General features: G+C 37.9%; 1 protein-coding gene across 5 annotated transcripts in view; it reads left to right on the top strand.

Annotated features, from left to right (window-relative positions):
* The window catches only part of SPIDR (scaffold protein involved in DNA repair), a 676,929-nt gene that overhangs the window by 195,278 nt on the left and 465,957 nt on the right, over positions 1–15,694 (top strand). For all 5 annotated transcript variants that reach the window (XM_047723664.1, XM_047723668.1, XM_047723665.1 and 2 more), the window contains exons 2-3: positions 5,160–5,315; positions 6,319–6,385. In XM_047723664.1, coding sequence (XP_047579620.1) covers positions 5,160–5,315; positions 6,319–6,385 — 223 coding nt within the window. The remainder of the gene's footprint in view (positions 1–5,159; positions 5,316–6,318; positions 6,386–15,694) is intronic.

Genomic DNA, 15,694 nt, shown 5'->3' with positions numbered 1-15,694 from the left:
AGCATGCATTTCCTTTTTCAGGGATTAAATTTTCAAAATGAATAAATAAAATTCATAATCATGGTGTACCTAAAGAAATGAAAAATGGCGCAGAGCAGTGATAAGAAGAAAAAGTGGTCTTTGAGGGGCTGGATAGTAATGCAGTGGAGCAATGAAATACCTTTTATGTTTTAACCACTTCAATTGCTTCCTTTTGAAGTTCTGCTCAAAGTATAGTCGATCTTCATTATTCAGTTTCTGTGTTTACAATTCTCCTCTTTGCCCAAATTTATTTGTAATCCCCAAATCAATCCTTGTGGTGCTTTCAGAGTAATTTGTGGGCATGTGCAGAGCAGAGAAAAATTTGAGTCACTTGACGTTTAAGTAATCAGCTGAGGTCGAACAAGGGCCTGTTCTGCCTGCTTATTCCAGCTCTTATACTGTAAACAAGTGTGTCCTTTCTTGGTCTACTTAATGCCCTGTTTTTCACAGTTTTGTGCTTTGTGTGATTTCACTGTGTAAAGGGGCCCCCAAGTGTAGTACTGAAGTGCTGTCTCGTCCCTAAGTGCAGAACAGCTGTGATGCACCTTATAGAGAAAATTTGTGTTCGATCAGCTTTGTTCAGGTATGAGTTACAGTGCTGTTGGCTATGAGTTCAATGTTAAAGAATAAACTATAAATATTAAATAAGGTGTTTTTAAGCAGAAGCACACATAAAATAAGGTTGTATACTGACAGGAATCAACCCTGTATTTCCCTTAGGAATAGTGGTTCAGTATTTGCTAATTCATTGTGGTGACTTTATCGAATGATAACTACTACAAAAATGAGAATTGACTATATTTCTCTTCTTTTTGCCGGGATCATCCTGGGCTTATGTAGTTGTATTTTGGGTTTTTTCTCTCTTTTTTGGGTAACTTTTATTTTGACAGAATTTCAAACTTACAGAAAAGTTGCAATAATAGTGTAATGAAGTTTCTTATGGTGGAACTGTGAATAGGTTAAATAGTATTCTCTATAAACTCCTGTTGACCTGGAACTCCAGAATGTAGCTTTATTTGGAGATAAGACCTTTGCACATGTAGCTAGTTAAGATGAATAATAATAATGCCTATATGGCATTAGGGTTGGGCCCTAAATCCAATGACTTGTGAGAAGAGGAGATAACACAGAGAGATATGTAGGCAAGACGGCCACGAGATGACAGAGGCAGAGACGGGAATGATGAAGCCACAATCCAAGGAAGGCAAGGATTGCTGGGAGAAAAAGGCCAGGAAAGATTCTTCCCTGGAGACTTCATTTCTAACACCTTCATTTTGGGCTTCTTGGCTCCAGAATTATGAGAATAATTTTGTTGTTTTAAGGCACTGAGTTTGTGGTCATTTGTTACAGCAACCCTAGGGAACTAATACAACCCTTTACTCCATTTCACTAGTTTATTATTTTTTGCCTCTCTCTCTGTCTTTTCCTCATCCCCCCTCTCTTCTTCTTTCTCTCTCTATGATGTGTGTATCAACTTTTTTCTGTACCTCTACCCCTAAATATTTATTTTGTAGACTGAGGATATTCTCTTACATAAGCATAGTATAATTACAAAAATAGGAAATTAAAAACTGATACAATATTATTATCTAGTCAACAGTTCATATTCAGATTTTATAAGTTGCCTAATAGTGACGTTTTTTCTCTGGTCCAAGATCCCATCCAGGATCATACATTTCCTTTCCTTTCCATGCCTCTTTAATCTTCTGTTAATCTGAAATGGTTCTTTAGACTTTCTTTGTATTTCTTGACCTTGTCATTGTTGAGGTGTACAGTCCAGTTATTTTGGTCTTGGCTGATATTTTCCCCAGTTTAGATTTAGGTTATATCTTTCTGGTAGGAATACCACAGGAATCTTGTGTTCTTCTCAGTGCCTCCTATTAAGAGGCACTTGATGCTGATTACTTGATTAAGGTGGTATCTGCAGGTTTCCCAACTTTAAGGTTACTGTTTTTCCCTTTGAAATTAATAAGTAATTTGTGGGATGATGCTTAATGGGCATGTAAATATCCCCTGTATCATTAAACTGTCACCTAATAGGTTCAGCTTTCATTAATGATTTTCCAAATCCACTGTTTATATCAATGTAGACCCATATTTCTGTTTTATTCAATAGGTTATAATCCTTTACTGTCATTATTTATTTGATGCAGGAATGTTCCACAGTTGGCCAGTGAGAGGCCATTCACCTATGCTCATGTGTCCTTATGACACGTTCTCATTCTTTGAGTGCTTTCTTACTCTCTGGTTCAAGATATTTCAGGGTCAATCATCTTCCCTATCCCATCCCCCATGTCACCCATTTCTTTACATACCTGACCTGGGCTGATTTAATGCATTAAAAAGTATTCTGGAGTTAAAGAAAAACAAAATGGCTCAAGAGACCAAATGTTATCTTCCTCTTTATTTTCTGTTCTAGTTAATGAAGCGAGTTTCTTCAGAGCTGCCAGGGGAAACTGCCACTAGTGGAGGGTAAATACCCTCTATCTTGAGGATAGATGCCTCTTCCTTTTGTAGTTCTGCCCCACCAGACGAATTTCTACATAAAGAGGAATATACGTAGGGCTCTTACATGTTAAAATGCTATCAGTATTATGGCTGAATTTGTTTTTATGAATTTGTTCCCTCTTTCTCGGTACAGAAGTTTTAATGGTATATTGTAATCTTAATTCATTTTTTTTTTTAAACCACAATGGTATTGACTAGGGTTTTTTGTGTTAATCAGATGATCAACTCATAGTAGTTAACCTTAATTTGATTTGTGTTGCAAATTTAAAAGATTTTCCTTAAATAAAATGCAAATTTAAAATCTTATAAAATGAATACATGTCTGTTGTAGACATTTGTAAAAAGAAAAAAAAAGGAAAACTCACACAGAAACATTTGGGGAAATAAATCAGTGTTAGCACTGTTGCTAGATAAAACTTCACTCATTTTCTTCCCTTGAGTATCTTAACACACTTTTCTGTTTTTTTCTCACGTAAAGTTGCTGTCAACATTCTATGATAAGGTAATTTTTATTCACTTGTAAATCATTTGTTCCTTTTCCTAGATGTTCAAAGTATTTGTTTAAAAGCCTGTTTTCTAGAATATATCTTGGTTTTGTTTGCTTCTGGGCTGATATTACCAGGTATGTGGTGTGCTTCAATATGTAGTTTCTTTCTTTCTTTTTTTTTTTTTTTAAGATTTCAGGAAAGTTTCTGTGGAATTGAAGTTTTTGATATTTTGTTTGTCCCATTATCTTGGTTTTCTTCTTCTTCAGGGATTGCTACTATCTGTATGTTGGATCACAAGAAAGACTTGATTGATCACTCTGTTTCTCTTGAATACTTTAAAATGAACTTTAAATTTTCCTCCTTATTACTTTCTTAAGACATTATCTGTGATAGCTATGTGCTCTTGGATTCCTTATAGTTTAGTCTTTTTTTCCTGAGCTGATTTTTCTTTTTCATGTTGAAAGAATATTTTATTTTTTTGTTTCAAGTTTTATTTAAATTCCAGCTAGTTAACATTCAGTGTAATATTAAGTTTCAGGAGTAGAATTTAGTGATTTGTCACTTATGTACAATACCCAGTGTTCATCACAAGTGTCCTTAATCCCCATCACCCATTTAACCCTTCCCCCCACCTAACTCCCCTCTAGAAACCCTCAGTTTGTTCTCTTTAGTGAAGAATCTGTTTTATGGTTTGCATCTCTCTCTTTTTCTCCTCCCCCTATGTTCATCTTTTTTTTTTTTTCTTTTTAATTCCACATATGAGTGAAATCATATGGTATTTGTCTTTCTCTGAGTGGCTTATTTCACTTAGCATAACATACTCTGGCTCCATCCATGTTGTTGTAAATGGCAAGATTTCATTCTTTTTTTTTTTTTTTAAAGATTTTATTTATTTATTTGACAGACAGAGATCACAAGTAGGCAGAGAGGCAGGCAGAGAGAGAGAAAGGGAAGCAGGCTCCCTGCTGAGCAGAGAGCCCGATGCGGGACTCGATCCCAGGACCCTGAGATCATGACCTGAGCCGAAGGCAGCGGCTTAACCCACTGAGCCACCCAGGCGCCCGATTTCATTCTTTTTGATGGCTGAGTAACATTCCATTGTGTGTGTGTGTGTGTGTGTGTGTGTGTGTGTGTGTATGTATTCATTCCATTGTATGTACATTGTGTATATATGTTTATATACCATATCTTCTTTATCCATTCATCTGTGGATGGACATTTGGGCTCTTTCTCTCAGGTGATTTTTTAACTTTATTCTACTGCTTAAGTTTTGTTACTTCATTTCTGACTTTTTATAATCTAAATGTGTTGTCTTATATTGAAATAGTAGGTTACACTTTTTCTGCTCTCTCAGCATGTTTTTAGTTTGCTTTCTTTGTGTGTTGGTATGTTATTCTGCTCCATTCTGTTTTTTCTAATTATAACTTTGTATTGGATTTAACCTTGATCCCTTTCTATTGCCTATTTTTATGTTATAGTTTCTGTGAATTTTTAGAGGAAGGCAGAATTCAAAAGAGCTTTTATAATTTCTGTTCTTTTCTTGTAGTTTGCAAAAATATGGCCACTTGTTTATTTAGATATCTTCTGGTTCAGTTCCCTTCCTATGCTCCATCTGAACCTTTTCTTCATCTCTACCATCCCTGTGCTGCTGAGCAGATTCCCCTGCCAGCAATTTCTCTGCAGTGCGACATCCGGTCCAAGAAGGTAGTCCTGGCTGACAAGTGCTAAGTGTCTTAAACTGCTCCTACTCCTTTGGATGTCCTTGGGACTGTTTCAGGTACCATTTCATCCTCAGATTGCCTGCTTCATAGTGAACACCACATGTGTATGTATTAAGATCCTCCTTTGTTCCTTCACTTATCTCAGCTTTGCTTTCAGATAGAATCATATGCAGGACCTTTGGAGGGTTGAATATATTTGTCCTCATCTCTTTGTATTTTCGAATTTGTTCTCTGATTGTACAGTTTGTATGCTTTCTTGTTACTTTTTTTTTTACATGGGGATTCAGAGACATTCAAAAGCTATGCCTTCACCATTGCCATTCCTGGGTTCCCATAGTGTTAATAACTAATGTATTTTTAATGAAGTTGGTTTGATTTTTTTGTTTTGTTTTTTTTTTTCCTTTAAAAACCATCTCCACAGAGAAAAAGAAATTGGGATATAGAATACCCATCCTTTCCAAGAGGGAGTCCACTAAAGTTCCGAAGAGCCGGTCTCAGGACAGTGGGGGCAGCTGCTTCCCTCTCTGAAGCATGGCGCAGATGTGGAGAAGGATTTCAGGACACTTCTGGGACTCTGGTAAGTAATTAAAAATGGTTTTCCTTGAATGCCAATGGATACTTAGATTCCTGAGTATTTAAGCCACTGTAATTATATTTCTTTGGAATTCCCTTCCTTATTTCAGGACACAGTAATTGGTCGAGTCTTCTTGTTTTTGTTTTTGTTAAATCAGAGAGAGAGAGAGAGAGAGGGAGCTCGCACAATCAGGGGGAGTGACAGGCAGAGGGAGAAGCAGGGTCCCTGATGAGCAAAGAGCCCAGTGTGGGACTGGATCCCAGGACCTTAGGATCATGACCTGAGCCGAAAAGGCAGACACATAACCCGCTCACCCACCCAGGTGTCCCCTTAGTAATTTTGTCCCCCTTTAGTAATTTTGGCAAGTTAGTAATCACATCTTCATGCCAGGCCCAGCCTTTGTCCTTCTTTGTAATGAAATCTTTGGGCATCCTACTCTTGATGAGAAGTATATTTATGAAATGCTTGTATACTCAGGATCTGTTGCCAACAAGATATTCTGGTTAATTTTTGTATATATGCTGATTTTGAAATACTTACAGATATGTACAAAATGGAATACTATTATAAACTCTTTTTTTAAAAAATATATTTATTTATTTGACAGCTGGAGGGATTACAATTAGGAAGAGAGGCAGACAGAGAGAGGGGGAAAGCAGGCTCCCCACTGGGCAGGAAGCCTGATATGGGGCTTGATCCCAGGACCCTGAGATCATGACCTGAGCTGAAGGCAGAGGCTTAACCCACTGAGCCACCCAGGTGCCCACTATTATAAACTCTTAATGGTTAGTTCTCTGTTTAGATTCTGATAAAATATAAAAATACATTTGTGTATGAGGAATATGTGCTTTGGGAATACTTATTGGTTAATGTCAATAAAAGAGGTATATTTTAAGGAGGGTATTGTTTAAGGCTTGGAGTATTTAAAAAATATTTTTGATTTTAGCCCTTGTCACATAAATTACTACATTATCATTATTATTATATTATTGTCATCTTCCTACAGTCATTAACAGCTGAAAAGAAGATCATTACAGAAAAGAACCTCAGATTATCCCCTAGACCCAAGAAAGGTAATATTTTGTTGGTTTCTTGACAGAAAAGGCATAAGGCTAATATATCCTTCTTTGATTTATTTCCATAGTTTGGATAGACTGTATATTTATGGTTTAAAAACATCAAAATGTAAAAAGGTAATTTTTGAGAAATCTCTCATCTTTGTCACCATCTACCCCATTTTTTCCTTGCCTCCCATAGATAATAAAATTTTTTATGTACCCTTCCTGGTTTATTCTTATCAGCAGAGCTCAGTAGGTTAGCTTAGGCTCCCAGGATTTTAAAAAATTCTAATTTGGGAAATATGGTTCTGAACTATGATAAAAGGATTATCATATTTCAGGCAGTGAAATTCTTACTTGGTGAATCAGTTAGGGAAAGCTTTCAGATATAGATAGTAGGAAACTTTTAGAGTGTTTGAAGAAATAGGGTTGAATTTATCTCCTGCAACAAGAAGTTTAGGGAATCAGACCTGTTTTGAGTTCTGTAGCCTTAGTGTGGAGTTTATTCTTGTGGTCATGAGGTGGAAGCTAAGTTCTCTGGGCCTAGTTCTCAGGAGGGCTGTAGGTTGTGAGAGTTTTCTCCAAGTGTACTTTTCTTCTGGGAAAGGATTCCCTCCCCCTGATCTCTGCCTTTGGCCAGACCTGTTATATAGGGTCACTCTACAAAAGGGACTTCCGTGAAATTAAAGATTTTTAAATATCTATATTGCTGCTTAAATAAAATTGGGTTTCTCTTAGTAAGGAAGAAATACTAGGGAGACTGCTGGCTCTGCTGCCACACTTAGTGGGTAGCAGGGAAAGTCCATGCTTGAGACCTTAAGAGATCTCTTTTGGCTCCTTGGGGTCCTGACTGTGTAATCTTGGGAAAGAAGGTAAACACAGTAAGCCTCCGTTTCTCCATCTGGGAAATATATAAAAGAATGTGTACCTCATTGGGTTATTGTAAACCAAAAAAAAAAGTAATAAAATGTCTATTTCAAAGGCTTGCACTTAGTTGCTTAATTGATGGCAGGAATTGCTATGTCTGATGGCAAAAAGAGCTGGCTGAAAGCCTGCTAAAAATTATGCAGACTGGGAAAACTTTCTGTGAATAAGAGCTATACAGTTATTTCACTAATATTTAGGGGGTTCTTTTTATGAAAAATAAAAATGAAAATAAGATTTCCCCAATTCATAAATTCATAAAACACTATGTAATAAACTGGCAATGTCTTTTGTAATTCCATAATCTTTTTTTAAAATTAACATATAATGTATTATTTGCCCCAGGGGTACAGGACTGTGAATCATCAGACTTACACATTTCACAGCACTCACCGTAGCACATACCTTCCCCAATGTCCATAACCCAGCCACCATATCCCTACCCCCCCACCCCCCTAGCAACCCTCAGTTGGTTTTGAGAGATTAAGAGTCTCTTATGGTTTGTCTCCCTCCCGATCCCATCTTGTTTCATTTTTTCCCTCCCTACTCCCCATGATCCCCCACCTTGCCTCTCAAATTCCTCATATCAGAAGATCATATGATAATTGTATTTCTCTCATTGACTTACTTTGCTTAGCATATTACCCTCTAGTTCCATCCATGCTGTTGCAAATGGCAAGATTTCATTTCTTTTGATGGCTGCATAGTATTCCTGTGTGTGTGTGTGTGTGTGTGTGTGTGTGTGTGTGTGTGTACACACGTACATACCACATCTTTATCCATTCATCTGTTGATGGACATCTAGGAACTTTCCACGGTTTGACTGTTATGGACATAGCTGCTGTAAACATTCGGGTGCATGTGCCCCTTCGGATCCCTACATTTGTATCTTTAGGGTAAATACCTAGTAGTGCGATTGCTGGGTCATAGGGTAGCTCTATTTTCAACTTTTTGAGGAATCTCCATGTTTTCCAGAGTAGTTGCACCAGCTTGCATTCACACCAACATTGTAGGACGATTCCCCTTTCTCCACATCCTCGGCAACATCTGTGGTTTTCTGACTTGTTAATTTTAGCCATTCTGACTGGTGTGAGGTGATATCTCGCTGTGGTTTTGATTTGTATTTCCCTGATGCTGAGTGATGTTCAGCACTTTTTCATGAGTCTGTTGGCCATCTGAATGTCTTCTTTACCGAAATGTCTCTTCACGTCTTCCATCCATTTCTTTATTGGATTATTTGTTCCTTGTGTGTTGAGTTTGATAAGTTCTTGATAGATTTTAGATACTAGCCCTTTATCTGATATGTCATGTGCGAATATCTTCTCCCATTCTGTCAGTTGTCTTGGTTTGATTGATTGTTTGTTTTGCTGTGCAAAAGCTTGTGAACTTGATGAAGTCCCAATAGTTCATTTTTGTCCTTGCTTCCCTTGCCTTTGGCGAAGTTTCCAGGAAGAAGTTGTTGTGGCTGAGGTCGAGGAGGTTGCTGCCTGTGTTCTCCTCAAGGATTGATGGATTCCTGTCTCACATTGAGTTCCTTTATCCATTTTGAGTCTGTTTTTGTGTGTGGTGTAAGGAAGTGGTCCAGTTTCATTCTTCTGCATGTGGCTGTCCAGTTTTCCCAGCACCATTTGTTAAAGAGACTGTCTTTTACCATTAGACATTCTTTCCTGCTTTGTCAAAGATGAGTTGACCATAGGGTTGAGGGTCCATTTCTGGGCTCTCTATTCTGTTCCATTGATCTGTGTGTCTGTTTTTGGGCCAGTACCTACTATCTTGGTGATTACAGCTTTGTAATAGAGCTTGAAGTCTGGAATTGTGATGCAGCCAGCTTTGGTTTTCTTTTTCAATATTCCTCTGGCTATTTGGGGTCTTTTCTGGTTCCATAAATTTTAGGATTATTTGTTGCATTTCTTAGAAAAGAGTTGATGGTTATTTTGATAGGGATTACGTTAAATGTGTAGATTGCTTTAGGTAGCATAGACATTTTCACAATATTTGTTCTTCCGGTCCAAGGGCATGGAACGTTTTTCCATTCTTTTGCATCTTCCTCAGTTTCTTTCATGAGTACGTTATAGTTCTCTGAGTACAAATTCTTTGCGTCTTTGGTTAGGTTTATTCCTAGGTATCTTATGGTTTTGGGTACAATTGCAAATGGGATAAAATCCTTAATTTCTCTTTCTTCTGTCTTGCTGATGGTGTATAGAAATGCAACTGATTTCTGTGCATTGATTTTATATCCTGACACTTCACTGAATTCCCTTATGAGTTCTGGCAGTTTTGGAGTGGATTCTTCTGGGTTTTCCACATAAAGTATCATATCATCTGCAAAGAGTGAGAGTCTGACTTGTTCTTTGCCAATTCGGATGCCTTTTATTTCTTTTTGTTGTCTGATTACCAAGGCTAGGACTTCTAGTACTATGTTGAGTAGCAGTGGATATAGTGAACATCCCTACCCTGTTCCTGACCTTGGCGGAAAAGCTCTCAGTTTTTCCCTGTTGAGAATGATACTTGCTGTGGGTTTTTCACAGATGCCTTTGATGATATTGAGCTGTGTACCCTCTATGCCTACACTGTGAAGAGTTTTGATCAAGAAGGGATGCTGTACTTTGTCAAATGCTTTTTTTTTTTAGCATCTATTGAGAGTATCATATGGTTCTTGTTCTCTCTTTTGTTAACGTATTGCATCACATTGATTGATTTGCGGATCTTGAACCAACCTTGCAGCCGTGGAATAAATCCCACTTGGTCGTGGTGAATAATCCTGTTAATGTACTGTTGGATCCAATGGCTAGTATTTTGTTGAGAGTTTTTGCATCCGTGTTCATTAAGGATTTTGTTCTGTAATTCTCCTTTTTGTCTGGTTTTTGGGATCAAAGTCATGCTGGTCTCATCAGATGAGTTGTGAAGTTTTCCTTCCATTTCTATTTTTTGGAATAGTTTCAGGAGAATAGGTATTAATTCTTCTTTAAATGTTTGGTAGAATTCCCCTGGGAAGCCATGTGGCCCTGGGCTCTTATTTGTTGGGAGGCTTTTTTGATGAGTGCTTCAATCTCCTTACTGGTTATGGGTCTGTTCAGGTTTTCTATTTCTTCCTGGTTCAGTTTTGGTAGTTTATTTGTCTCTGGGAATGCATCCATTTCTTCCAGATTGTCAAATTTGCTGGCGTATAGTTGCTCATACTGTGTTCTTATAATTGTTTGTATTGCTTTGGTGTCGGTTGTGATCTCTCCTCTTTCGCTCATGATTTTATTAATTTGGGTCCTTTCTCTTTCCTTTTCGATAAGTCTGGCCAGGGGTTTATCCATCTTATTAATTCTTTCAAAGAACCAGCTCCTAGTTTCGTTGATTTGTTCTCCGGTTCTTTTGGTTTCTATTTCACTGATTTCTGCTCTCATCTTTATTATTTCTCTTCTCCTGCTGCGTTTAAGGCTTTCTTTGCTGTTCTTTCTCCAGCTCGTTTAGGTGTAGGGGTAGGTCGTGTACTTGAGCCCTTGTTTCTTGAGAAAGGCTTGTATTACTATATACTTTCCTCATAGAACCGCCTTTGTGGTGTCCCAAAGATTTTGAACATTTGTGTTTTCATTTTGATTTGTTTCCATGACTTTTTAAAATTCTTCTTTAATTTCCTGGTTGACCCATTCATTTGTTAGTAGGATGCTCTTTACCTGCATGGATTTGAGTTCTTCCCAACTTTCCTCTTGTGATTGAGTTCTTGCTTCAGACCTTTGTGGTCTGAAAATATGCAGGGAATGTTCCCATTCTTTTGGTACCTATTGAGACCTGATTTGTGACCCAGGATGTGATCTATTCTGGAGAATGTTCCAAGTGCACTAGAGAAGAACGTGTTTTCTGTTGCTTTAGGATGGAATGTTCTAAATATATCTGTGATGTCCATCTGGTCCAGTGTGTCATTTAAAGCCTTTATTTCCTTGTTGATCTTTGCTTAGATGATCTGTCCATTTCAGTAAGGGGGGTGCGTCTTAAAGTCCCCTACTATTATTTTATCATTGCTGATGTGTTTCTTTAATTTTGTTATTAATTGGTTTATATAATTGGCTGCTCCCACGTTAGGGGCATAGATATTTAAAATTGGTAGATCTTCTTGTTAGACAGACCCTTTAAGTACGATACAGTTTCTTTCCTCGTCTCTTATTATACTCTTTGGCTTAAAATCTAATTTATCTGTTGTAAGGATAGCCACCCCAGCTTTCTTTTGATGTCTATTAGAATGGTGCATTGTTTACCACCCCCTCACTTTAAATCCGGAGGTGTCTTTGGGTCTAAAATGAATTTCTTATAGACAGCATATTGATGGGTCTTGTTTTTTTATCCATTGTGATACCCTGTGTCTTTTGATTGGGGCATTTAGCCCATTTCCATTCAGGGTAACTATTGAAAGGTATGAGTTTAGTGCCATTGTATTGCTTGTAAGGTGACTGTTAACTGTATATTGCCCCTGTTCCTTTCTGGTCTATGTTACTTTTAGGCCCTCTCTTTGCTTAGATTTGAGTGTTTCCTGTGGGGCTGGTTTGGTGTTTGTAAATTATTTTAGTTTTTGTTTGTCCTGGAAGCTTTATCTCTCCCATCTGTTTTCAGTGACAGCCTAGGTGGATATAGTGTTCTTGGCTGAAATTTTTTCTCATTTAGTTCTCATAATATATCATGCCCATCCTCTCTGGCCTGCCAAGTCTCTGTGGATAGGTCTCCTGCCAGTCTAATATTTCTACTGTTGTATATTACAGACCTCTTGTCCCAAGCTGCTTTCACTATTTTGTCATTGTCACTAAGACTTGTGTGTCTTACTTTGAGATGATGGGGTGTTGACCTGTTTTTATTGATTTTGAGTTGGGTTCTCTGTGCCTCCTGGATTTTGATGTTTGTTCCCTTCCCCAGATAGGGAATTCTGCTATATTTTGCTGTAATATACCTCCTGCCCCGCTCTCTGTTTCTTCTTCTTCTGGGATCCCAATTATTCTCATATTGTTTTGTCTTATGGTATCTCTTATCTCTCGAATTCTCCTCTTGTGGTCTAGTAGTTTTTTGTCTCTCTTTTGCTCAGTTTCTTTATTCTCCATCATTTGGTCTTCTATATCACTAATTCTCTTGTTCTTCATTTATCCTAGCGGTAAGAGCCTACATTTTTTATTGCACCTCATCAATAGCATTTTTTATTTCAACTTGGTTAGATTTAAGTTCTTTTATTTCTCCAGAAAGGGATTTTTTTTTCTGCAGAAGGGGATTCTCTAAATATTCCATGCTTTTTTCGAGCCCAGCTTGCATTATCATCATTCTGAACTCTAGTTCTGACATAATGCTAATGTGTTTATTGATTAGGTCCCTAGCCTTTGGGGCTGCCTCTTGTTCTTTTTTTTTTTTTTTTTAAATTTGTGGTGAGTTTCTCAGCCTTGTCATTTCATCCAGATAAGAGTAGGTGAATAAGGAAACAAAATACTAAAAAAGGCAGCAACGACCCTAGAAAAAATATCAACCAAATTAGAAGAGACCCAAAACCAGGGGGAGAAGAAGGTGGTAATAAAAAAATAAAGAAATAATATATCTCATATATATATTTTAGACTGGTGAATAGAACAGAGCCACCCACTTATATTTTGGTCTGTAGGAGAGCCTACCATCCAACATTTTGATGAGAGAAAAACATATATATATACCAAAAAAGGGTAATCTCAATGAAGGGTAGTTATATGACTATAAAGTTGAAAATTTAAAAAGATTCTAAAAGAGGAATTGATAAGAAGTTGGTTGGAAAAAGAAAAAAAAAGAAAAGAATATGATCAGGCTAGATAGATACAAGAGGAAAGCCATGCACTAGATTTATGGTATATTTTGATTGTTGGAAGAAATTCTATCCCAATATTTTAAAGAAATAAAAGAGATATATGTATACAAAAACTTAAGGTTAGATACAACGAGGGGATAAAATATGACTATAACAATGAAAATTTAAAAATTTAAAAAGGTATTGGTAAAATAGTTAAAAAATGTTAAAATTGGAAGGAGGAAAGTTAATAGAAAAGAAATAGACTAAATCAGTAGTATAACAAAAAGAAAATAGAATAACAAAAAAATAAAATTAAAAAATTTACCTTCAAAAGGATCATAGGGTAAAAGCCATGAAGTCTATGTGTTGCTTTCCCCTACCTCTGTAGTTCCACAGAGAACTTGGTCTTGGCTGGATGTTTTTGCTGATCTTTTGGGTGAGGGGCCTGCTTCAGTGATTCTCAAATGTCTTTGCCTGAGGTGGAATTGCACCCCCATTGCCAGGGGTCAGGCTAAGTTATCTGCTTGGGTTCGTTTTTGGTAGCTTTTGTTCCCCGAACGCTTTCTATACCACTTTAGAGGACGGGAATGAGGATGGTGGCCTCCAAATCTGCAGCCTATAAGAGCCAAAAGCTCAAGGCCGTACTCTTCAGTGCACCCTCAGAGAAAAGCAGTCAATCCGTCCCATCTCCCTGGTTTCTGGCCACACTCCATTCTCCCCGGTCTGTGTCCAAGCGTTTCTGTCTCTGGCTCATGGTCCTGTTTGGGGTTTCCAAACCCAAGAGATTCCTGCAGTGCACTCCCGCACTGCTCCTCCCAAATGAGGACAAGGGGGCATCTCTGGATCTGTCGCTTGTGGGGTCCCTGCTCAAAGAGTAATGGCCCGACTGTGCCTTGGATCATGGTTTAAGGTAATCCCGAGGTGAAAGCCCACTTTTCAGCTCCATCTTTACAGCTGATTTCCCCGATCCCATACCTGTGATCCCATATCTGTGAGCTCTGTCACCCTCAGACACCCCTGGTCTTTTTGTGTCCCTGTGGGTCCTGACACCACACTGTCCCAGCGAGGGCTCCATCCCCTGCTTTGCCTCTGGAGCAACGTCTCTCAGTGGAGCAGACTTCTAAAAGATCCAATTTTGTGCTCCGCTGCTCTCTCACTTGCAGGGATCTGGCCTCTCCCTGCCACGGTCTATCTTCCCAGTGCTTCAGATTCATTTTGCAAGTCCTACCTTCTGGAAAGTGGTCAATTTTCTGTTCCTAGAGTTGTTGCTCTTCTCTTCTATGTCCTATTGAGTTTGTAGGTGTTCAGAATGGTTTGATAACCATCTAGCTGAACTTCTGGGACCTGATGATATTTCAGTCTCTTACTGCTTCGCTGTCTTGCTCCTCTAATTCCATCATCTTCTGGTGGAACTGTAGAGTTTAACTTTTCTTCTTATTAGTGCCAAATGATGTGATTTTCAAAGATCACTTTAATTCTGATTTCTAAATTGTCATAGTATATGTAGAAAAGATTTTCTTTTACAGATGTGGCTGTTATTTTTTTGGTGATTTTAAGTGAGTATAGCCATATTCAACTTGAGGAAAAAGGAAATATAAAATAAGCTCTGAACTTGTGTTTAATTACAGAAAGATCTTTTGCGATGGTTTCCCTGTGCCAATATATATTTGACCCACCCTCCTGTTCTTTGTACTTCATAGAATGATCAGTATATTCTGAAAGGCTGAAAGAGCTTGCATCAATGTATAATTACTGTATTTACAAAATAACTGCCTGTTGAGGCAAGTAAATATTGTAAAAAATTTAACAAAAACTGGTAAACAGAAATTGATAGGAATGAGGGTCTCAAGGTATTTCCTAGAACTGGCTCATTTTTTAAATAGTACCTTTTTTTAAAAAAAATTCCTTTTTAGTGCAGGAGAGTGGGGGGCAGAGGGAGAGAGAGAATTTTAAGCAGCGTCTATTCCCCTTGTGGATCTGTACATGGACCTTGATTTCATGACTCTAAGATCATGACCTAAGCTGGAACCAAGAGTTGGACACTCAACTGACTGAGCCACCCAGATGCCCCAATAGTAGCTTTTTTGGGTTTGTTTGTTTCAAACAATTTTATTTATTTATCTGACAGAGGGAGAGAACAAGTAGGCAGAGAGGCAGGCAGAGAGTAGGGGAGACAGAGAACCCGATGAGGGGCTCAATTCTAGGACCCTGAGGTCATGACCTGAGGTGAAGGCAGAGGCTGAACCCACTGAGCCACACTTATGCCCCCCAATTGTAGCTTCTAAGGTATTAGTTTCAGACATAATATTAACAGAATTTTTAGGCTGGGAAGTAGTATTTTTGTGAGAGCTGGGAAGGAGAAAAGGGGGAACATACTTTTGCAGAATGTGCCCAAAAGGGGAGATATGTCTCTGTGTCTCTCTTTCCTCAACTGTAAGGCACTGTAACCAGAGAAGACTGAATAAGGCAGGAGACAGCAATTGGAAGGAGTGGGAAAAGGAAGACAAAAGATTATACACTTGAAAATAAGAGCCTGGAACCTTTATAGATGATTTTCTTTGAAAAGTAGAACTTAAATATGTATGTGTATATATATATATATATATAACATAATAATAATA

Source organism: Lutra lutra, chromosome 4, assembly GCF_902655055.1.
Source record: "Lutra lutra chromosome 4, mLutLut1.2, whole genome shotgun sequence".
In the NCBI taxonomy this organism is placed as follows: Eukaryota; Metazoa; Chordata; class Mammalia; order Carnivora; family Mustelidae; genus Lutra; species Lutra lutra.
Note: the sequence above shows the minus strand (reverse complement) of the source record. Positions and strands in the feature narration are given on the sequence as shown.